We start from the raw sequence: 23,510 nt of genomic DNA on the forward strand, positions 1-23,510 counted from the left end.
CACGTGTTAATGTGGTGACTTTCACAGCCCTAGTTTAAATGAGAAAGTCAATCTCAATGGGACTTTAAAAGGATTAGCGCCGAGACTGGTAATAGAAATATGGTCAACTGACCACTGGTGGTTTAGGGTTTGCTGTCGCCACTGTTCACGCTCCACGCCCGCCCTTTGGCTAGCAGATTACTTCCCCGTTAGCACGCAACAGCTAGTGAGTGATGCACAAGATAGGCGCATTTGAAACATCCCGATCACCTGGCAGCATTTACCCGCCAGATTCAGAATCTTAAAAAAATACAAATGTTTAATAGCTTGAAAACCCCATTGGCTGTTTCCCAGAAGTTCAGGGGAAACTTCAACTGAACATAGTTGGAGTCAAAGTCGTCCAGTAGTTTTTCCAAACGGGTTTGTTAATTATTTTATTTCAGTTTACAAAATATATATTTTTTTTTTCAGGATTCGTTTTAATTTCCTACAATAACCTTGCGACACACAAACCTACACACACACCCTTCTCACCAGATGGGTTGTTGAGGTGGGGTCATTGCTGTTTGCAGGTGGAGAACTTGCGTATCTTGCTGGCTGTGGAGACTCCTTTGCGGGAGGGATTGGATGAGGAGGAGGACCTGCGCTCTGGCTTGGCCTTGCTCTCCGTCCCGTTTACACACACAGGCTTGGCCTGGGCCCGGCTCAGATCCACCTCAGCCTCATCCAAATCCTCCTCTGGTACCTGCCCTGGAGGACAGAGAGAGAGAATATAGGCCGGTCAACACAAACACAGAGACAAACACCATGAACATCTGCAGAGGCAATCACACACCACCTTCAGATAATCTACTGCTTTCATCATGTAGAAAGCGCATTTATAAAAACATGTTTTGAGAGAGATGAGACCTTTAGAATAAAACTCTTCCTCCTCAATAGCACGAAAATATCAAAGCAGATAGAGACTGGGGGACAAAACATTGTCAAAAGAAAACCCCACCAGAAAATCCATTGAGTGACTGACTGCTTCACCAGATTTCATCTATTGATCTTTCTGACCAGTCGGGTCAAAAGATCAATGGCGATTGGGCCAGTGAGAGCAGACGGTAAGAAGAGACAACCAATCAGAGTGGTAATGGAGTTGTGTCTGCACAGTAGTACCCTTTTAAAGTTGTTTTTTTCCTCAATACATTTACAGATACTAAATGACATTAAGTGACATTATTAAAAAAGCCAAAGCTGTATGCCAACTAATCAGTTTGAAATGTCACCTTATTTAAGGTGTGTTTAGCAGACAGACAGAGATTGTGGCTCTGAGCTAATGTTATGAGTTAGTGTTGACTGTTGAGTGAGTGCGTGTGTGTGGGTGGGAGAGTGGTGCCTGGAATCACCATTCATACTCCCACACTGTAAGCTATTATTAGATGCATTCACCCACTGCCATTCAAGCTCTCTGTGGTGCCATTGAAAATGTTTTTTTTTTTTGTAGGTCATCAAGCTTCAAAGCGACAAGGACTACTGCCATTATGTTATCATTTCCCTTGTTGCCTAGCAACACATTTATGAAAGAAGGAAAGACTAGCTAACGAGTTCAGAATTCTGCACAGATGGCGGTCCCGTGTGGCTCAATTGGTAAAGCATGACGTTTGCAACGCCAGGGTTGTGGGTTCGATTCTCACGGGGGACCAGTACGAACATGTATGCATTCCCTACTAAGTCGCTCTGGATAAGAGCCTCTGCTAAATGACTAAAATGTTAAATGTTTAAATCCTCGTAAGCCATTATAACCAACTGACTCAGCAAAGAGGATTATTTATTGATTTAGAAGTGCAACGGTCGACAAAAACGTCTACAGTGCAACAACTGAGGGAAAATGTTACATTTCCATTAGAAGGGTTTTCCCAGAGCTATATGATATACAACACTTAACAGTCTAGACTGTCGACAAAAACGTCTACAGTGCAACAACTGAGGGAAAATGTTACATTTCCATTAGAAGGGTTTTCCCAGAGCTATATGATATACAACACTTAACAGTCTAGACTGGTTACGTCCCCTACAAGTGGAATACAGTATTCAAAGGACAACTGAATCCTGGCAAGGCTGCAACACTCCTTCCTCAAGCCTTTTAAATGGAACACACTAAACACTTCTCATCTATCCTTCTGACTGGAGTCTATCCTCCCTCCCTCCCTCCGTATGTATGTATGAAATGGAACACACTAAACACTTCTCATCTATCCTTCTGACTGGAGTCTATCCTCCCTCCCTCCCTCCCTCCCTCCCTCCATCTCCCTCCCCTCCCTCCCCTCCCTCCCTCCCTCCCTCCCTCCCTCCCCTCCCTCCCCCTCCCTCCCTCCCTCCCCTCCCTCCCTCCCTCCCTCCCCCTCCCTCCTTCTCCCTCCCTCCCCTCCGTATGTATGTATGAAATGGAACACACTATTCTCATCTATCCTATGTATGTATGTATGTATGTATGTATGTATGTATGTATGTATCCCTCTCTCTCTCTTTCGCTCCCACTCATATTTTAGTGTGTGTGTGTGTGTGTGTGTGTCTCACACACACAGTATTTCTCTCTGTGCCTACCTGGCACAGTGAAGTCCTGAGTGTAGATGATGTCATCCTCCTGGTCATAGAACTCCTGGTCCTCTTCCTCGGTGTAGCCGTGCAGGTCTTCCAGGTAGGGCACCACCGTCATGCTGCGCCACACGTCCCGGCTCTCCGCGCTGGCTGGGATGGGCACCGGAGGCTCCGTTGGTGGGTGTTTTTTACGTACCCAGCTGGGGAAGAATGGAAGGGAGGGGGTATTGTATTAGTAGTTACTAAACTAGTCTTGGCACAAAATCTGACTTAGGTAAGCCAGTTGGTTAGCCTTATACCGAGCCAATACGCTGACCCACATAGTGGTTTGTATCATGACTGAAGTCAGTATTCATATGGCGTCACCTAGCTACATTTTAATGCAACCCAACCAGATATGGAAACGGAGTGTGTATTTCAGAGCGTGACGAATGGGGTTGGTTTACTTCTGCCTTCCTGCTTTTCTTTCCTTCACGGCACCGTGCTGCTATAAAGAGTTTAAATGAGGCAGCAGAGACAGCTGTGGAGGGTCTTTCAGTAGAAGGAGGGTGATTAAGGTTATTTTTCTCCCGCTCTCTATCCCTCAAGTTCATTTCTTTCCCCTTTCACCCTCTTTTTCTCTCATTCTCTCCACAAATTGCAGGAGGGTCAAGAACCCCTTTGTTGCACAAGGATGCCTCTGTCATTAGTAACCATGGAAACGAAGTCTCATTGCAGTCGTTGGAGCTCGTTTTAGTTAAGAGGGTTAAAACCCAGAGAGAGTCCTCTCAAACTGCAGTCTCCTTCTCCTTGAACACACAGAAAGGGAGAAAATGGATTGCAGCATGCTTTGAACAGCTTCTCTCCCCCTCCCCCTCCATTCTTCCTCTCCCTCTAATCCACTGACGTCATCGGAGCACCACGTCAGTATCAGTGAGCCTCAGAAGTGGACAGTGTAACTAATAATAATATTAAGCCTATGATGTGTTGGGGTTTAGTAAATAAGGATTTTAATGTCACAATGGATAATGAAATAGACAATATCGCATACCAATAAAAAAAACAATATGGTTTCTCCATTTCCAGTGTACCATTTCATTTTGAAGCAGCTAGACTGCACCACAAGGTATGCTAAATTACCTATTTTCTGAAGAACACACACACAGATCAGTAATCTGTAGTCTCTCCAAGGCAGAATGTCATTGTCTGAGGTTGAAGGCTGCTGGTGGCACCGTAGGGCTCATAGTAGGGCTCATAGTAGGGCTCATAGTAGGGCTCATAGTAATAGCTGGAACTAAACGCATCATAAACAATTTCCATGTGTTCGATCCCATTACATTCACTCTCAGCCATTAATATGAACACAGTGTTGCTACATCTACTGCCTCATGTCTCAGTCGGTCTGTCCCTGATGCTGGAAGAGCAGTGGAACCAGAGAATCACAACACAGTCATTCTAACTCTGTGTGGAACTTTAGATCAGTCTGATATTAACAGTGACAGGGTTCACAGCATCGCTAAGGGCAAAGAGAGCACAGCCTTCTGTATGGACTGTGGCATGGTCAGGGTGACGGACATTTTAGGTCAATCGAATCAGAAGATGAAAGAAATTGAAGTAAAGCCTGTGGTCTATTTTCAACATGGATTACTTCAGTTACTTACTTGTGCTGCCTGATGTGCTGTATGGAGAACCTCTTGACGGGATCATATTCAAGCATTCCTGGTAAAGACAAACAGGCAGAATGTAAGAACAGAGGAACGGTGGAGAAAATAGGAAATGGGGGGAATAAATGGATTCTATAGAGGAAGAGAAAACATTTCACTGTATACCACATCTGTTAGGAGACGCCAAGAAACAGGGAACCTATCACCTACTAATCAAAGCACTAACAGCCCTATAAGGATCTGCATTTCCCCATCCTCACTACAGCCCATCTTTCTCTCCATACTTACTACACCATAGCCAGCTGCAAAGACAAGGTGGAGGCTATCCCAGGACAGACAATGGAGACATGAACTGCCCACAATACAAATACAATAACAAAATGTCACTAGAGCATCATAAAATACCACAATAAGGTTCCCACAGTGCTGCAGCAAAGAAATAATAAATGTGATCTCTCTCATATATTGATTAGCCTACACTAGGGCTGAAAGGCGGGAACCCTTTAACCGAGATTAACCGCCCAAAACCTTTTTCCCGGGTTAAATAACTGCAAGAAACCAGTAAATAATAATCAATTATTTCTATGAACAGCATGGCGTGAAATGGAACTGTTAAATGATATGCAATGTCTAAATCTGGCTTCTCTACAGCCTCTGTATGGTGAATCAACACTCAGGGTGGGGAGACAGCTCATTTCACTATGGAGCGCAGTTCACAATGCATGTAGACCCATCATGGTCTCTTTTCCCCTTTTTTGACAGGTAGGCCTACATTTGCTGCAGCATAGCTGATGCTACAGTACTATGAAGACCGAATGTGTCTAATTTACCAAATTCACTTCCGGATGTCGGGGGTCACCTTGTTTTTTTAAATGGTAAAGATAAGAATTATTTTAATTGCAGCTGCAGAGTTAAAATAAAAAAAACTGAAAGTATTCAGACCCTTTGCGATGAGACTCAAAATTGAGTTGATCCTTGAGATGTTTCTACAACTTGGTACCGGAACGCCAAGTCTAGGACCAAAAGGCTCCTTAACAGCTTCTACCAAGCCTACTGAATAATTCATAAAAATCGGCATCCGAACAATTTACATTGACCCCGCTGCAAAAGAAAAATCGAAAACCCATTTGGGGTATTGTGTGTCGATTGATGAGGAAATAAAACAATTTAATAAAAAAACTTTAGAATAAGGCAAATGTGGAAAAAGTGAAGGCGTCTGAAAGCACAAAGACAGTACCAGTCAAAAGATGCCACCTACTCATTCAAGAGTTGATTTTTTACTATTTTCTACACTGTAGAATAGTGAAGACATCAAAACTATGAAATAACACATATGAAATCCTGTAGTAACCAAAAAAGTAGCCATCCTTTGCCTTGACAGCTTTGCACACTCGTGGCATGCTCTCAACCAGCTTCATGAGGTAGTCACCTGGAATGCTTTCCCAACAGTCTTGAAGGAGTTCCCACATTTGCTGAGCACTTGTTGGCTGTTTGTCCTTCACTCTGTGGCCCAACTCATCCCAATTGGGTTGAGGCCGGGTCACCTGATCAGGCACTCCATCACTCTCCTTCAAATAGCCCTTACACAGCCTGGAGGTGTGTTTTGGGTCATTGTCCTGTTGAAAAACAAATGATAGTGGGACTAAGCGCAAACCAGATGTGATGGCGTATCGCTGCAGAATGCTGTGGTAGTCATGCCTTGAATTCTAAATAAACAGACAGTGTCTTCAGCAAAGCACCCCCACGCTTCACGGTGGGACCTATTCATACGAAGATCATCCGTTCACCTACTTTGCATCTCACAAAGACACGGCGGTTGGAACCAAAAATCTCAAATTTGGTCTCAGACCAAAAGGACAGACTTTCACCGGTCTAATGTCCATTGCTAGTGTTTCTTGGCCCAAGCAAGTCTTCTTATTGGTGTCCTTTAGTAGTGGTTTCTTTGCAGCAATTCAACCACGAAGGCCTGATTCACGCAGTCTCCTCTGAACAGTTGATATGTGTCTTACTTGAACTCTGTGAAGCATTTATTTGGGCTGCAATCTGAGGTGCAGTTAACTCTAATGAACTTTGGGTTTTCCTTTCCTGTGGTGGTCCTCATGAGAGCCAGTTTCATCATAGCTCATGATTGTTTTTGCGACTGCACTTGAAGAAACTTTCAAAGTTCTTAAAATTTTCAGGATTGACTAACCTTCATGTCTTAAAGTAATGGACTGTCGGTTCTCTTTGCTTATTTGAGCTGTTCTTGCCATAATATGGACTTGGTCTTTTACCAAATAGGGCTATCTTCTGTACACCACCCCTACCTTGTCACAACACAAATGATTGGCTCAAACGCATTAAGAAATTCCACAAATTAACTTAACAAGGCACACCTGTTAATTGAAATGCATTCCAGGTGACTACCTCATGAAGCTGGTTGAGAGAATGCCAAGAGTGTGCAAAGCTGTCAAGGCAAATGGTGCCTACTTTGAAGAATCTCAAATATATTTTGATTTGTTTAACTCTTTTTTTGGTTACTACATGATTCCATGTGTGTTGTTTCATAGTTTAGGTCTTCACTATTATTCCACAATGTTACATTTAAAAAATCTTAGGTGTGTCCAAACTTGTGACTGTGTATAGGTTAATAATGGACTATGAATAATATGCTTCTAACTTGTAGCCTGTGTCTCTCACACAACATGCATGTTCTCCCATGGCCTCTCCTTAGCTCTTGCAGTCCCATGTAAGAAAAGCTAGACCAGAATAGGTTGCTTGACTTTTTTTTTTTTTTTTAGCATATCTTACACCAAGACTATTTGAACAGGGACGTAAGTTCTTTTTCACTGAATGTTGAATACAGCAGCCAATAGAACTCACGGGTAGTTTGAAAGAAGAGCGGACGCGTGATGGGTATAGGCTATAGCAGTTATTTGTTCAGACCCATAACCATTCAATCAATCTTCTTGATGAGAAGTGAAAGCCTTCTGCATCTAATTCTTTTATTCATTGATGTCATTAGAATAATTAAGATAAGGACGACAAAACATATTTAATTTAAACTTTTGAAAGTGAGGTAGGAATGAAGCAACAGGGAGAAAGAGGTAGCTAATAACATTAGGGGAAATATGGGTCAGCCTACTAATTATACAAATAGGCCATATATTTCCAAATCTAAATCAAATTTGCTAGCCTATACTTGTAACTTTGCTGCACCGGAATCACATGTTCTCTCCCTACTTTATTATGGTTTGAATGATGGGTCTAATTTCAGTCCATAGAATACTGTTCACACTCAAAAAGATTAGCCTACTGGAGCTAGTTTCATTTATTTCCCCAAGAGAGCATATAACCAGCTACATCTATGGGCTTTTCTGTCGTGCGTAATGTGCGGCAGCCTATATCATACATGCATTTGATAACTGCACAATCATTTGGGCTTGGGCTCATTAAAATGTAATTTAACGTAGGGCTCATAAAATGTATTTAATATATGGTTCATTAGGCTCAGCTAGCACCCGGCTTGAATGTTCATGTTGATCAATCAAATCCAGATGTATTTATATGCTTTATAATGCTTTTGAATGACACATCCGGTTTTGTCGGGAAATAATCTGAGGAAATTTATTCTCGGGATGGAACATTTCTAAAATACGGGAAAATATTCAACCCTAGCCTACACTAAAGCAGTAATTCACATCTTCAAAAATGACTTTTGCTCTTGGTTTTAATAACGGGCTGTGTCGCAGCCGGACGCGACCCCGGAGACCCATGAGGCGACGCACAATTGGCCCAGCTTCATCCGGGTTAGGGAAGGCTTTGGCCGGCTGGGATGTCCTTGTCCCATCACGCACTAGCGATTCCTGTGGCGGGCCAGGCGCATGCACACGGCCGCCAGGTGTATGGTGTTTCCTCCGACACATTGAGACAACTGGCCTCCGGGTTAAGCGAGCAGTGTGTCAAGAAGCAGTGCGTCTTGGCAGGGTCGTGTTTTGGAGGACGATCGGCTCTCGACCTTGGCCTCTCCAGAGTCCGTACGGGAGTTGCAGCGATGGGACAAGACGATCTACAAAATGGACATCACAAAACTGGGGAGAAAAAGGGGCAAAAAAAACAAACACTTTTGCGTCATCAGTGATGCAGCGCTTAATGCAATGTACTTTTGAAGTACGCCATGCGTGCTGATGGTATTCATGGGCGTGCTGAAGGACACCTTTTGTGCCAGGCAGGGAGCTTATTTAAGGGACGGTAATTGCAGGCTAGCTCTCAGACCTGGGCTGCGTCACCAGACACATCTATACGTCACACATCAAGAGGAAATGGACCGCCGCAGTCAATGACAGAGCTGCCGAAACAACAGAAACCCGTTTTCTACGACTATTGATAAGCTTTCATTGTAGATCAAGCATTGCTTTGATAACAAAGAAGTTTGACGATGAAAACAATTCCATTCTGAATCTGGTCTCGTTCACAAGATGTGTGTGGGTCTTACTGGAAAGCTATGATGGGCGTTGCAGGCAAGGCTCTACTGCACCAGAGGAAAACCTTTGCCCTGTCCTACGCTACCCATTGCTATTAACTTAATGCCCTAATCCCTTCAATACCACTCAGATCAACTGTGCCTTTGTGGTTAGAAAGTGATTCAGTACATTCTAGAATGCCTAGATAATCACTACTTTGAGGCTTTTAATGTAATACAAATACTACTGTGCACACACACACACACACTTCTACACGTCACAAGGATGAAAAAACATTACTGAACACCAATAAAAAAGGAATAATATGATTTCTCAGTTTCCAGCGTACCATTTCTAGTTTATTTCATTTTGAAGCATCTAGACTGCACCACAAGGTGTCCTTACATTCCTCTTCTCTGAATAAAATATATCCCTTTTATCACTGAAGTCCCCAAGGCCAAATCTCATTGTCTGTGGTTGTACAGTATGCCCATGCATAGTCCCAACTTTAAGTGCAGGGCTGCAAGCAGTGGAGCTAGTTTAGTGACTCCAGAGGTTAGGTGAATACACATCCGTCCGTTGCCGAGGCCATTTTAATAGTCCACTGCTGTTCCTATATCAATGGGAAAGTGTGCAGAAGAATTTCATTAGAGTGCAGGTTATGGAGTATCGTGTTATTCTGAACACACTTCTCAGGGCACGCACGCCAGTTTAGACGAGCAGAATTAACTCTTTGCAGCAGGTTAGGAGAATGCACATGGCAGGTTAGGAGAATGCACATGGCAGGTTAGGAGAATTAGGTCAAGAAAAGCGTTAGGCCAACTAAAAAAAAGAACATATCTAGTAGATGTAACCAAGCCTGCCCTGAGAACACCCTATTCTTCCACTAATGCATTCTGCATAGATTACAGGCCTCCGATTATGACAGAGTCAATGTCATGGTGCCATCTACTGGACAAGCTCAGGCAACGCCACAGGGCATTTCTCAGTCTAGTCCAGTGACTCCCCTGACTAACGCAGAAGGATGGATAAATAGCAGTGTGCTGTTTTCCCCCCTCCAGCCCAGCAGTAACATTCAGACGATCTTCCATCTAGACCATGAGGAACTGCATTGGGTCGTTGAAGTTGACCTGGAAGAAAGCTCTCCATGACCGGAGTGATCCACTTTGACAAGAGTGCAGTGTAAAGTGATGAGCTGAATGAACAACTAAGTCAGTCATCATGGTCAGCCTCACCTTGCAATAGGTCTGACAGGGAGGGGCCACACTCCTCAGGAACACTGTAGTCCCCCTTCCCAATGTTCTCAAATAGCTTATAGATGTTGTCCCCTTCAAACGGATATAGACTCGTTGTAATGTTGTATCTACGGCAGGGAAAAGTGAAAACAGGCACGATATTACACACCATGAGTTTGAGACTTCATGTTATCTTATATGGACCCCAAGCTATGTATAACTAATTAGCATAATGAAAATAGCAAAAGACATTTGAAGACTGAATGTTCAGGTTTCCATGAGTAAGAACACAAAGGATGATGTTGAAAAGAAGATCAACATAATGGTAATCAAAAGCACTAGATGACACTGGGCTGTTATCATTTGTCATCCTTTCAGATCAACATCAAGTCTTTGGGGCTGGGGGTCATGTCAGAGGGGGGCTGGGGGTCATTGTCAGAGGGGGGTGTGGACAGTGCAATAGCCATTACGCACAGTGTGACGCCTGCGGACCAGATGTCCACTTTGAACCCTGAAAACGTGTCCAGGCCGTTGGCGATCTCGGGGGGCTGAAACGCTGGCGAGCCCTGACTTGTACGACACGTGTCATCCTTCGCAAACGGGTGCAGAGCCTGGCGGAGAGAGGGGGAATATTGTATATATAAGAGCGAGGTAGGGAGAAAGAATTAGCTCACAATCAGCATGATCACTCAGAGAGAGTGAAGAATGCTGTCTGCACACATTAGTTAAGAACATGTACAGGAAATTGCCAAAATAAAAGGAAACTCCTAATAAAAAAGTGTCAATAGGGCGTTGGGCCACCAAGATCCAGAACAGCTTCAATGTGCCTTGGCATAGATTCTACAAGTGTCTGGAACTCTATTGGAGGGATGCGACGCCATTATTCAACGAGAAATTCCATAATTTGTTGATGGAAAACGCCGTCTCAGGCGCCGCTCCAGAATCTCCTAGCAGTGTTTATATCTGGTGACTGAGACGGCCATGGCATATGGTTTACATGCTCATCAAACCATTCAGTGACCACTTGTGCCCTGTCGGGGCATTGTCATCCTGGAAGAAACCACTCATCAGGATAGAAACTAATCACCATAGGGCTGAAGGTGATCACTCAGAATGGCTGTGTATTTATTGGTGTTTACCTTGCCCTCTAAGGGGTTGAGTGGACCTTTAACCATGCCAGGAAAACAGACTCCACACCTGAACAGAGCCTTTATTTTGGCAGTTATCTGTATGTCCCTAATAGTTGGTAATACAGATAAATTATATTTGACCTCTCACCTCTGCCACGCCCAGGTCTGAGATCTTGAGCGTGCCGTCGGTGGTCAGCAGCAGATTCCCTGGTTTAATGTCTTTGTGAACGATTCCCTGGCTGTGCAAATATTCAAGACCATCTAACAGCTGTAAAAAGTACCTGAGAGAGACACACACAGACAGACAGAGAGACAGACAGAGACACGACAGACAGGATTCACCATAGAGCTAATGTAGTCTAACTTGAGATCTGTGCATACGTTTCTATTTTGCATAAATCCCTCAACATCAGTGAGAAGTGTGTGAATTCAGCCATACATGACGTATCAATCCAAGCAATTTAATGTGTTTTATTCAAATGTGTGGCTATAAATCAGTGTAAAATCCCTATCTGCACCAGTCATCTAACAGCTGGGGATTTGTCCATTGACCAGGTATTCCTGCAATGGAGAGCTTTGCAGTCCTGTTAGATACTGGCCCTAAACTTAGTCGGAGTAGACTCTGCAAAGAAGCACACACTAATAATAGCAGTGGGAAGAGAGAGAAGCGATAGGGCGAGAGAGCGGGGGGGGGACAAGGCGAGAGCGCAGGGCGAGAGGATAGAGCGAATAGAGCGATGGCGAACGAATAGAGCGAGAGGATAGAGCGAGAGCATAGAGCGAGGGGCGAACGAGGGGATAGAGCGAGGGGCGGGCGAGAGGATAGAGCGAGGGGCGAGCGAGCGAGAGGATAGAGCGAGGGGCGAGCGAGCGAGGGGCGAGCGGATAGAGCGATGGCGAGCGAGGGGCGAGAGGATAGAGCGATGGGCGAGCGAGAGGATAGAGCGATGGGCGAGTGGATAGAGCGGGATAGAGCGAGAGCGAGCGAGGGGCGAACGAGAGGATAGAGCGAGGGGCGGGCGAGAGGATAGAGCGAGGGGCGGGCGAGAGGACAGAGCGAGGGGCGGGCGAGAGGACAGAGCGAGGGGCGGGCGAGAGGACAGAGCGAGGGGCGGGCACGAGGACAGAGCGAGGGGCGGGCGCGAGGACAGAGCGAGGGGCGCGAGGACAGAGCGAGGGGCGCGCGAGGACAGAGCGAGGGCGGACAGAGCGAGGCGTGGACAGAGCGAGGGGCGCGTGGACAGAGCGAGGGGCGCGAGGACAGAGCGAGGGGCGCGCGCGAGGACAGAGCGAGGGGCGCGAGGACAGAGCGAGGGGCGCGAGGACAGAGCGAGGGGCGCGAGGACAGAGCGAGGGGCGCGAGGACAGAGCGAGGGGCGCGAGGACAGAGCGAGGGGCGCGAGGACAGAGCGAGGGGTGCGTGGACAGAGCGAGGGGCGAGTGGACAGAGCGAGGGGCGAGTGGACAGAGAGAGGGGCGAGTGGACAGAGCGAGAGCGAGCGACGGGAGAGAGGATAGAGTAAGAGAAGGGCGAGAGGATAGAGCGAGCTGGCGAGAAACTTACCCGTGAGCTTGAAATACTGGAAATCTTTTCTCTGGGACACTGTCCAGCATTTCTTGCATCCCACATACGCAATACTCCATCACCATATACGTGAGACAGGGAGTCAAGGGAATACTCAAAACAACACACTAATGACAAGCATTTACACACTAAACAAACAAACTGCCATATTAAAACACAACAGAAAAGGAAATACATTTTCCTTGTACATAATGCATTTAAAGTTACTGGCTCAGAGTGGGAAATCAACTAAATAGGTCTCGTTTTATTTGTTTAGGTGGGTTTCTCCAAGGCTTTAAGCAAGTAGGAATTTGAGTTCTTTGAACTGTATAAAAAGGCAAAAACAAGATACAGTTACAGACAAAAACATTGGCACTTTTCTGGAGTGGCCAATGAAAGTCCAGATCTCAATCCTATCCATAACCTGTGGAGATGTGAAAACAGCAGTCGGAGGGCACCCTCAAACGTTGAAGAACTAGAGCAGAGCAATCTGCTGCTGAAGAGTAGAAAAGCTACACAGCAAGCTCATTGACAGCTACAAGAAGCATTTGTTGGCAGCTATATGTTGGCAAAATGCTGTGCAAGTCCTATCTCTGGGGTGCCAATCAAGGTTTAGAAAAAGGTGGTTCTGCCATGTTGAAAATCCGTTAACAAGGTGTGGTGAAGGAATACTTCTGGATTGTGGCATTGAAGCTTATTTACTTCCCCAGAGGAACTCAAGGGATACCATTTTTATGCCTCGTGCAGTTTGATAGAAGTTGCTATCTAGCGTGAGCTCAAATTTTAACCAGCATTAGAGAAATGACTGGAAGTCGATAGGCTTTCGGTAATTACACTAAAGAGCCTCTGGGGAAGTATATTATTAACTGCCAAAATCCCGAAGTATCCCTTTAAGAAAAGTGCAAGGGTGCCAATATATTTGGCCGCAGCTGTATAATCGTTTGGCTCATAATCAACGTGACATCATCTTAGGAAGAAAACCTCTAGGTAGATATGATAGGGGAAGAGAAGTGGAATGATTCTGAATAGAGTGACTGATGTGGTTGCCTCGCCACCTTAAGATGAATGCACTAAGTAAATCACTCTGGATAAGAGCATCTGTTAAAAGACTAACATGTATCCTATACAACATGCCAGCGTTTGTATCGGTATACTGAGCTCTGTGGACTTCAGGAAACAGCAAACTACCTGCCCTCCAAGACACCTACACCACCCGATGTTACAGGAAGGCCATAAAGATCATCAAGGACAACAACCACCCGAGCCACTGCCTGTTCACCCCGCTATCATCCAGAAGGCGAGGTCAGTACAGGTGCATCAAAGCTGGGACCGAGAGACTGAAAAACAGCTTCTATCAAGGCCATCAGACTGTTAAACAGCAACCACTAACATTGAGTGGCTGCTGACAACACACTGACTCAACTCCAGCCACTTTAATAATGGGAATTGATGGGAAATGTAAAATATATCACTAGCCACTTTAAACAATGCTACCTAATATAATGTTGACATACCCTACATTATTCATCTCATATGTATACGTATATACTGTACTCTATATAATCCACTGCATCTTTATGTAATACATGTATCACTAGCCACTTTAACTATGCCACTTTGTTTACACTTTGTTTACACATCTCATATGTATATACTGTACTCGATACCATCTCCTGTATCTTGCCTATGCTGCTCTGTACCATCACTCATTCATATATCCTTATGTACATATTCTTTATCCCCCTACACTTGTGTATAAGACAGTAGTTTTGGAATTGTTAGTTAGATTACTTGTTGGTTATTACTGCATTGTCGGAACTAGAAGCACAAGCATTTCGCTACACTCGCATTAACATCTGCTAACCATGTGTATGTGACAAATAAAATTTGATTTGATTTGAAATATGCAGGCTATTACTCCCAAGAAAACCAAACATAGGTGGAAGGGCTCAATTGTTTACTGGTTACTGGTTATGACCCATGTAAGATAGGGAGAAAGAGCAAGAGTGTGTGCAGACAGAGAGAGGAGGAGGACCAAGAGTGTGCACAGACAGAGAGAGGAGGAGAAAGAGTGTGTGCAGACAGAGAGAGGAGGAGAAAGAGTGTGTGCAGACAGAGAGAGGAGGAGAAAGAGTGTGTGCAGACAGAGAGAGGAGGAGAAAGAGTGTGTGCAGACAGAGAGAGGAGGAGAAAGAGTGTGTGCAGACAGAGAGAGGAGGAGAAAGAGTGTGTACAGACAGAGAGAGGAGGAGAAAGAGCGTTTGCAGACAGGCAATGCTTGGGCATGACAGTATTAGCTGCTTAGTTATGTCTGCATCAAGATTCTCTCCACTGCTGCAGGATAGAGGGGCACACACACAGCTAGGAGAGCCTGCATTGTCAGAGTTCACTTCAACAGAGGGGAAGTAGGGGAGTAGACAATTCATAAGGAAATCTTTCCACTCTCATCAATTTACAAACATTCCACACACACACTAATGGTGCTTAAAATGTACACACACACAGGAAGAAAGAATATATTTTCTGCTTCTCTTCATTGTACAACACGTCCACCAAATGGATCACATTTTTGTTCTGAAGTCTCCGGAGCAGCTGGATCTCCCTGAAACACAAACAAGTTACAAATTCAACCATCCATCACAACTAAAACATTGGTGAAATAAAACAAATCAAAATCACATTGTAAGATAAACAGAGTGTGACTTTAGTCTTTGCCTAAATATCACAAATCTGAAAAATAAATGAGAGAGGAAACAGGAATGACGCATTAGTGTGGCTATAGCAACAAGCTCAGTATAGACACATATCTGTGGACTGACCTTGGAAAGGGAGTTTAGAGTCACCCCCCAGCACCACCACGACAAACCCCCAGGAGACTCCACATTCATCTGAGAGCTGCTACAGAGTTGCCTGCCTGCCACTAATGAATACAGCCAGTGCGTGAAGGGCGCACACACACACACACACACACACACACACACACACACACACACACGGCAGTGTGTATATGTTTTAGTCTAGATCACAGAGAACATCCCCATAGCGGCCTGGTTTTTAAAACGAATCCTCTAGGTGTTTAAATTCACCATGCCATTCAAATGGGAAGGAAGGAAATGTCAGCTACATTTGAAAGGGAATTTTCATGAGTACAATTTCTCCTCTTAGGGTAATCTTGTAATAAGCGAATTAAGACAGCGTGTCACTGCACAGCATGGGGATGCCCACGGTTTATTGAAGCACCATGTAAAGCAAAGATTCACTAACTTTCCCACTCGGGGCCCCCTTCCAGCATTAGGGAACACCCCCTGTACGCACCACATCTATTTCTATGGGCACAAGCACCCGTTCATGACTCACTGTTCACACTCTTGTTGGTGGAGAGAATTTAGCAGGTTTAAAGCTTATTTCCTGCAATTCTACACAAAGAAATTTAGCAGTTTTAAAGCTAATTTCTTGCAATTCTATACATATTGCCATGTCTAATGTGTATTCATGGGATATTTCAGTGACTAAAATTACAACTATATCTATGGGCTAAAAAAAACTAAATAATTAAAATGTCAGCGAACATGAGCTAGTTGATGTGCACCTTTCGGATTAGAAATCTCTCCGAGGTCTGTACTGATGGACATGAGAGGAACTGGTGATACACTACACAATTTCTATATTGCACTTTGTGCATTCTACTATTACAACTTTCAAGAGTAAGTTTAAAGCCGGACTGAGTTCCATTAAAATAATAATGGGGGGGATCCCCACACCACTCTGTAAGACACAAACACCCTCTTTCTCTAGTCTGAACTGTCAGTCTCTATACACTGTACTGTAGATCACTCTGTACGGTGCCCGTTTATGTCATCTTAGCCTGCAGTCACAGGCTGGCCCAGTCCTCTGCTTTACACACCACTACTGCATCACTACCGAGAGTGTCAGAGAGACATCCCACATGCACACTGCCACACACATCAAAATGGACTAACACTATAGCAAAATAAAATGTATTGCACACGTCGTGGAGAACATGGAAAAGAAAAGGAACTTTAGTCATACTAGTAAAGAGCAGCACGACCAATCAAAATGAGTTATTGTGTTGCTTTACCATCGGTGCTATAAATATAAGCCTATGTGTCTGAGAATTGTGGTCACTTCACTTCCTAGTACTAAAAAGGCAATTGATAAACCTTTGCAGCATCATCTATCCCATTCAAGGTTAAAAACTTTCCGCATTCAACGAGAGTGAGCAGCACTGCTGTTTTCTAAGAAAATATAGAAATCAGAGTGTCAGCTTTTTGCAGTCTAAAAGCACCATGTCTGCTGCATAGAGAGTCTATCTGCAGTGGATCCAATATCCCTCTGTGGGATGGTCCAGGAGGACGTAAACTTGCACTTTTACAAACCTTGTTTACTATTTATCGACTGACTACAAAAATAGCTTTGACATGGCTTCGGCTACATTCTACAGCTGCATTACCTTCTCGGTTAATTCATTATGACGACAAACTTGTTGAATTTTACATGCTCATCATCCAATGAAATCACTCAATGAACACACCTCCCCCGCTCAGGAGTTCTAGTCCAGAGGGATGTGTGTGTGTGTGTGTGTGGCATTCCAAACCAGGGCTCAGCTTTCCGGAGGCGTTGCCCAAGCAACAGGAGTGGTCATAGTGTGAGTGTACCTATCCCCGTGGCAACCCCGGGCAGTATAAGAAGGAAGTGTTTGGCAAACAGGAATGCTAAGTGATGGCTGCTGTGAGTGTAGAGAGAGAGGAGAGGGGCTAAGGGTAGTAGTGTTGTGGCATCCAGAGCCTTATAAGGTTAGGGAAGGCTCTCACACAGGCTCAAACCCATAGGATAGGGCCCACCTACACAGACATGCACAAACATATTACAGGCGTACTAGTCTGTTTCCACCAAAACAGTGTGAGAAACTCGAGCATGTCGGCTACACAACAACTCACACCCTGACGCACAGGAGGAGGCTTAGTATTAGGCCAAGCTTTGTTTAGATAAAGAGGGTGTGAGTATGATGCAAGACAGAGCATTGTATTCTCCATAACACTGGCAGTGGGAAGCCTAGACAACATTTTAACATAATCAAGTCAATGTAATCACATTCAAGAGAGTAATTGAATCAAACCAAACCAGAACTTGCAACCCAAACCAATAAAACGTGCACTGTTACAGCAAAGGTTTTCTACAGGTTTTCAGACCCTGCGATTTACAGTAAAACAACCTAAACTAAGTAGTTCATCCATCTCTAAACACTTCCCTCGGTGGGAAATAATTTGACAGTTAACTCGCACAACACAGAAAAATATTAAATAAACTCCATTGTGTGATTAAAACCTTGGCTGTCCATTTGAAAGGGAGGATGGAGGAAAACTATTTATAGAGACTGACGAGAGAGAATATGAAATGTCTATTCCTTTGGAACTTTTGTGAGAGTAGTGTTTGTTTATTTCACTTTTGTTTATTATCTATTTCACTTGCTTTGACAATGTTTCCCATGCCAATAAAGCCATTTGAATTGAATTGAGAAAGGAGAAAGAGAATCAAGGAAATAAACAATGGGCGTACATCTTCAGTCTCCATTAGAGGGGAAAGTATGTGGCTCTGGGTCACGATGATGCTGGGAATAAATCCAGTGGAGGGCTGAGGGTTAAGCCCATACCAAAACCAGATATTTAAACATCTGTCCTACACTGTAAGAATGAAAGCCCAATATGAATGAGCAACGTGTGAGTTCGGATCAACAAAACAAACATGAGGCGAATGAACAGTAATGGAGAACATTACTGCGTTTTCATCATGGGAAGGGTTGCACTGATGCAGGCCTTTAAATAGTCAACTATGGCTCTGCCATGTATGGAGGAGAGGGCTGTATTGGAAGAGGAGTGGGGCTGTATTGGAAGAGGAGTGGGGCTGTATTGGAAGAGGAGTGGGGCTGTATTGGAAGAGGAGTGGGGCTGTATTGGAAGAGGAGTGGGGCTGTATTGGAAGAGGAGTGGGGCTGTATTGGAAGAGGAGAGGGCTGTATTGGAAGAGGAGAGGGCTGTATTGGAAGAGAAGAGGGGCTGTATTGGAAGAGGAGAGGGCTGTATTGGAAGAGGAGAGTACTTTGTCTTTTAATATGTCCTAGAACTACTGTTAGGGGTTAAAGAAAAACTAATTGAGCACTGCAACAAATTAAACAACCTAGGCCAGATTAGGGACACAAATATGCACATATCAAGTCACCACAAATAAAACCTCCCAAAGAAATTGTTCATGTGTTCTGCAAGGGTGTAATCTATTCCTTCTAAACATATCACAAATAAAAGATAGCACTTCATTGTAAAAGAATAGGTGCTGTAGTGGAGCGGGTCGAGAGTTACAAGTTCCTATTGGAAGAGGAGTGGAAGAGGAGAGGGGCTGTATTGTGTATTGGAAGAGGAGGGGGGGATGTATTTGGAAGAGGAGGGGGGGGATGTATTTGGAAGAGGAGGGGGGGATGTATTTGGAAGAGGAGGGGGGATGTATTTGGAAGAGGAGGGGGGGGAAGATGTATTGGGAAGAGGAGGAGGGGGATGTATTGGGAAGAGGAGGAGGGGGATGTATTGGGAAGAGGAGGAGGGGGGGGATGTATTGGGAAGAGGAGGAGGGGGGGATGTATTGGGAAGAGGAGGAGGGGGGGGGATGTATTGGGAAGAGGAGGAGGGGGGGGGGGGATTGGGAAGAGGAGGAGGGGGGTGTATTTGGAAGAGGAGGGGGGATGTATTTGGAAGAGGAGGGGGGATGTATTTGGAAGAGGAGGGGGGATGTATTTGGAAGAGGAGGGGGGTGTATTTGGAAGAGGAGGGGGGGTGTATTTGGAAGAGGAGGGGGGTGTATTTGGAAGAGGAGGGGGGGGATGTATTTGGAAGAGGAGGGGGGTGTATTTGGAAGAGGAGGGGGTGTATTTGGAAGAGGAGGGGGGATGTATTTGGAAGAGGAGGGGGGATGTATTTGGAAGAGGAGGGGGATGTATTTGGAAGAGGAGGGGGGGATGTATTTGGAAGAGGAGGGGGGGATGTATTTGGAAGAGGAGGGGGGATGTATTTGGAAGAGGAGGGGGGTGTATTTGGAAGAGGAGGGGGTGTATTTGGAAGAGGAGGGGGGTGTATTTGGAAGAGGAGGGGGGGGGGATGTATTTGGAAGAGGAGGGGGGATGTATTTGGAAGAGGAGGGGGGATGTATTTGGAAGAGGAGGGGGGATGTATTTGGAAGAGGAGGGGGTGTATTTGGAAGAGGAGGGGGGGATGTATTTGGAAGAGGAGGGGGGGATGTATTTGGAAGAGGAGGGGGGATGTATTTGGAAGAGGAGGAGGGGATGTATTTGGAAGAGGAGGGGGGGGGATGTATTTGGAAGAGGAGGGGGATGTATTGGAAGAGGAGGGGGGGATGTATTTGGAAGAGGAGGGGGGGATGTATTTGGAAGAGGGGGAAATGCAAACAAAGATTCAAAGCGGTGTTAACTTTTAACAGGGGGGACGATAGTCATTCATATGTAGGAAAAACCGTAGGGATACACTGTAGGGAAAACATACACCGTAGGGAAAACCGGAGGGAGACACTGTAGGGAAAACCTACACTGTAGGCGTGAATACAGCACTAGGCTATGCACGCCGCTTAAGCTAAATCAGAGACAATCTAAAGCAGTACACCCAGACAATCATCCAATAGCAGTGACATTAATCAATTGTGCCTGACAATGCATGACCAAGAGTGCAAATCAGAGGGAAGAAGAGAGGGAGCAAGAAAGAGACAAATGAAGACGGAGTGAAAAATCACACACTGACACGAGAGCAACCCACCACATCACACCCCCCCCATTCTATCCCTCCCACCGCCCCTCTTTCCCTTCTACCGTCCGTCCGTCCATCCGTCCGTCCGTCCGTCCCTCCCTCCCAAAACCCCACTACTTACTTCTTCACGTTGGCCTCTCCATTGGGGATCCTTCTGAGCTTCTTCTTCTTGAGGATCTTGACGGCCCTGCGACACAGCGTGTCAGAGTCCAGCATCTCCTTCACCTTACCGTAGGAGCCCTCCCCCAGCAGGTCTCCCATCAGGTACTTCCCAATCAGCTTGGCCCTCTTCCTGCGTGGCTGGTAGATCACCTCTGTGGAGTCGATGCGGTGGATGAACGTGTCCATGCCCATCAGCTCATTCTCAGTCAGATAGTCCAGGTGCTGCAGCTCCCCGACACTCATGGTTAAATCAACTTAGTTACTGTAGCGTGTAGCGTCCAGACAGTCCCAATATAGTAGACTGTGACCTCAAGCCTTTGGCTTGGGCTGTGTATGCTGGTGGCTCAGGGACACAGTTCAATTAGAAAACACTAAGTGACATTGGAGGTGTAGCCAAGCATGGGCATTGAGAGAAACAGTTTACCTTGTAATAGAGTAGGTCTGTAAACACAGAGGTTAGTTTAAGTTCGTGGGAACAATATGTAGGCTAGCTGTAAATGTTTCCAGAGTGGTGTGGGGTAGTTAACTAAGACCCAGCGATTCCAAGGTTCCAGGGTGAAAAGATTTGTGGAGAGTTCAGGCTGTGGGACAGGTGCTACTGAGCAGAGTGGGACGTCTGGCTGAGTTTACATTCCGCTGCTTAGCTCCATGTCACCTCCATCTGTGATCTGATATGAGATGGCGACATGCAGACGGAGAGGTAACCAGTCCTGTTTCAAAGCCAAGCAAAGCATGACGGCCATAGAACCTTGTAGCGATCCATGGTCACCATTGGTTTGCCTTGATCTAAGTGCAGATGCAATAAATACTCAATCACACCTAAATTAGTTATTTCAGTCTTTAGTATGGTTATGCTCTGGGTCCTAGATTTATTGTCAGCTCTTCTATGGAAGAGTCTTTCCCAGTTGGCAACTCAGGATACTGCTCCAGAGAACCTGTGGGTCAAAAATGTAGCTAATCAACAGTCATATTTTCATCAATCAAGGAATATTTGCCTACTAACATTTTAAATGTTAATTTTGTAGCAAATGAGTGACAGCTACAGGTCCACAAGGCTGGTTATGCATTTTAGGATACTTTTCTGGTCTGGTGTCAAAATACTAAAACCATAAGATCCATATTTCCCGACGCAAGTAAACAAGGACGAATCGAGAATGTCACAACCGATTCTGTTGCACGACTCAGTCAGTGAATGCCTGTCGCACATAGAAAAAAGAAGCTTGCAACCAAGCGGAGTTAGCTAGCTTGCCTCCGGTATTTTGCCATTTGCCGATTATTTCAGTAGCTAGCTTGCGACCTTCCCCAACTCACTGTAGCTCGTTAACCGGCTAACACGCTTTTGACGCCTCAACGTTAGGAGAGGTAAAATGCGTTTTATATTGGATATTCGGGTCTCTCGTAAATAGATATTGAACCAAGCATGAATGATATATTCTGAATCAGGGATGGATTGAGAACAATCCACACCTCTATTTTCTTGTTAGACTATTTCAGATTTCAATAGGTCTCCCCCTAGGAGTCGGGGGACAATGAACAGTTTTATTTTATCTTCAGGCTTTCAATCCTCCCCCAAATGAATAAATAAAAAAGTTAAATAGGAAAGTCCGTTAAGAACAAATTCTTATTTACAATGACAGCCTACCCCGGACGATGCTGGGCCAATTGTGCGCCGCCCTATGGGACTCCCAATCACAGCCGGATGTGATACAGCCTGGATTCAAACCAGGGTCTGTAGTGACACCTCTTGTACCGAGATGCAATGCCTAAGACCACTGCGCCATTCAGGAGCCCAAAAAGCTGTGGATTTGACCATCCTCCCATGATTCAGAATATATCATTATCAGCCATGGCACACTTTGTGGAAGAGCTATTGAAGATTGAAATCCAAAGTCATACTATTATTTTTTAAAGATGTGAATTGTTCTCATCCATCCGATTCAGAATATACCATCTTCATAGTAATGGCATGTTTGGGTTTAATAGCTATCGACAAGAGGAAACCCCGAATATCCTATATAAAACTAATTTCATCTCGGTGTCAAACCTTAACTCCAATCTTCCTGAAACTCGCACGAATTTACAATTTTATTCTAGCTAACCAGATAACTCGTCTAACTGTATGCAATGGGTGTTTCGTTAGCTAGCTATGTAGTTAGGCTATGTTCAAAATCGGATAAAGTTACTAGCAAGTAAGAAGTACAGTAACGACGTTATATCCTTTCTACCTAGCTACCCGGCAGGAGCTAACGGCTAAATACAAATTAAAGTGGATGGTAGATATGCTAGCCAAATGTCAGCATTTTGTGGTAAAGGGTCTCACCTTAACATCCAGACTCTATCGACAGATGTTATGTAGTGTTTTATTTGTCTCTGTCTGCATAAATATGAGGTTTGCTATTATTGATGCAGCTGCTATCAGGTTGCCGCCATCTTGTTTACCTCCCCCTCTCTCCAGGCCATTGACTATCAATAGGTACTGAATATATGCTCCAGTTGAATGAAAGCCAACATCTCGTCTACATTGTCCCAGACTATTTTTTTAATGTATTATTATTTAACACTCACAGCCTTCACAAAATGTACTTAAATGTCCTAGAACTACTGTTAGAGAAAAACTAATTGAGCACTGCAACACATTAAACAACCTAGGCCAGATTAGGGACACAAATATGCACATATCAAGTCACCACAAATAAAACCTCCCAAAGAAATTGTTCATGTGTTCTGCAAGGGTGTAATCTATTCCTTCTAAACATATCACAAATAAAAGATAGAGGTACCGGAGCGCCAAGTCTAGGTCCAAAAGACTGCTGAACAATTAATCAAATGGCCACCAGGACTATTTGCACCCAGGGGTGCTTTAATTGCTGTTGATGTCATTCTTAATGTTCAATTTTAGGTAATCCTGAACACAGCCCTATTTCAGGTCACAGCAGTGCAGTAAGTGGT

The 23,510-nt window shown here is 44.7% G+C and overlaps 1 protein-coding gene across 1 annotated transcript in view; it reads right to left on the reverse strand.

The window, feature by feature from the left end:
* The window catches only part of LOC135510497 (serine/threonine-protein kinase STK11-like), a 32,262-nt gene extending 9,250 nt beyond the window's left edge, over nucleotides 1-23,012 (reverse strand). Inside the window, exons 1-10 of the mRNA XM_064931490.1 lie at nucleotides 22,882-23,012; nucleotides 20,521-21,496; nucleotides 15,095-15,178; nucleotides 12,577-12,666; nucleotides 11,161-11,293; nucleotides 10,357-10,493; nucleotides 9,883-10,010; nucleotides 4,203-4,260; nucleotides 2,569-2,762; nucleotides 514-729 (exon numbers count right to left, since the gene is read on the reverse strand). Coding sequence (XP_064787562.1) covers nucleotides 536-729; nucleotides 2,569-2,762; nucleotides 4,203-4,260; nucleotides 9,883-10,010; nucleotides 10,357-10,493; nucleotides 11,161-11,293; nucleotides 12,577-12,666; nucleotides 15,095-15,178; nucleotides 20,521-20,804 — 1,302 coding nt within the window. The 5' untranslated portion in view covers nucleotides 20,805-21,496; nucleotides 22,882-23,012 and the 3' untranslated portion in view covers nucleotides 514-535. The remainder of the gene's footprint in view (nucleotides 1-513; nucleotides 730-2,568; nucleotides 2,763-4,202; nucleotides 4,261-9,882; nucleotides 10,011-10,356; nucleotides 10,494-11,160; nucleotides 11,294-12,576; nucleotides 12,667-15,094; nucleotides 15,179-20,520; nucleotides 21,497-22,881) is intronic.
* Between the last annotated feature and the right edge of the window lie 498 nt (nucleotides 23,013-23,510).

Source organism: Oncorhynchus masou, chromosome 3 (genome assembly GCF_036934945.1).
Source record: "Oncorhynchus masou masou isolate Uvic2021 chromosome 3, UVic_Omas_1.1, whole genome shotgun sequence".
Taxonomy (NCBI): domain Eukaryota; kingdom Metazoa; phylum Chordata; class Actinopteri; order Salmoniformes; family Salmonidae; genus Oncorhynchus; species Oncorhynchus masou.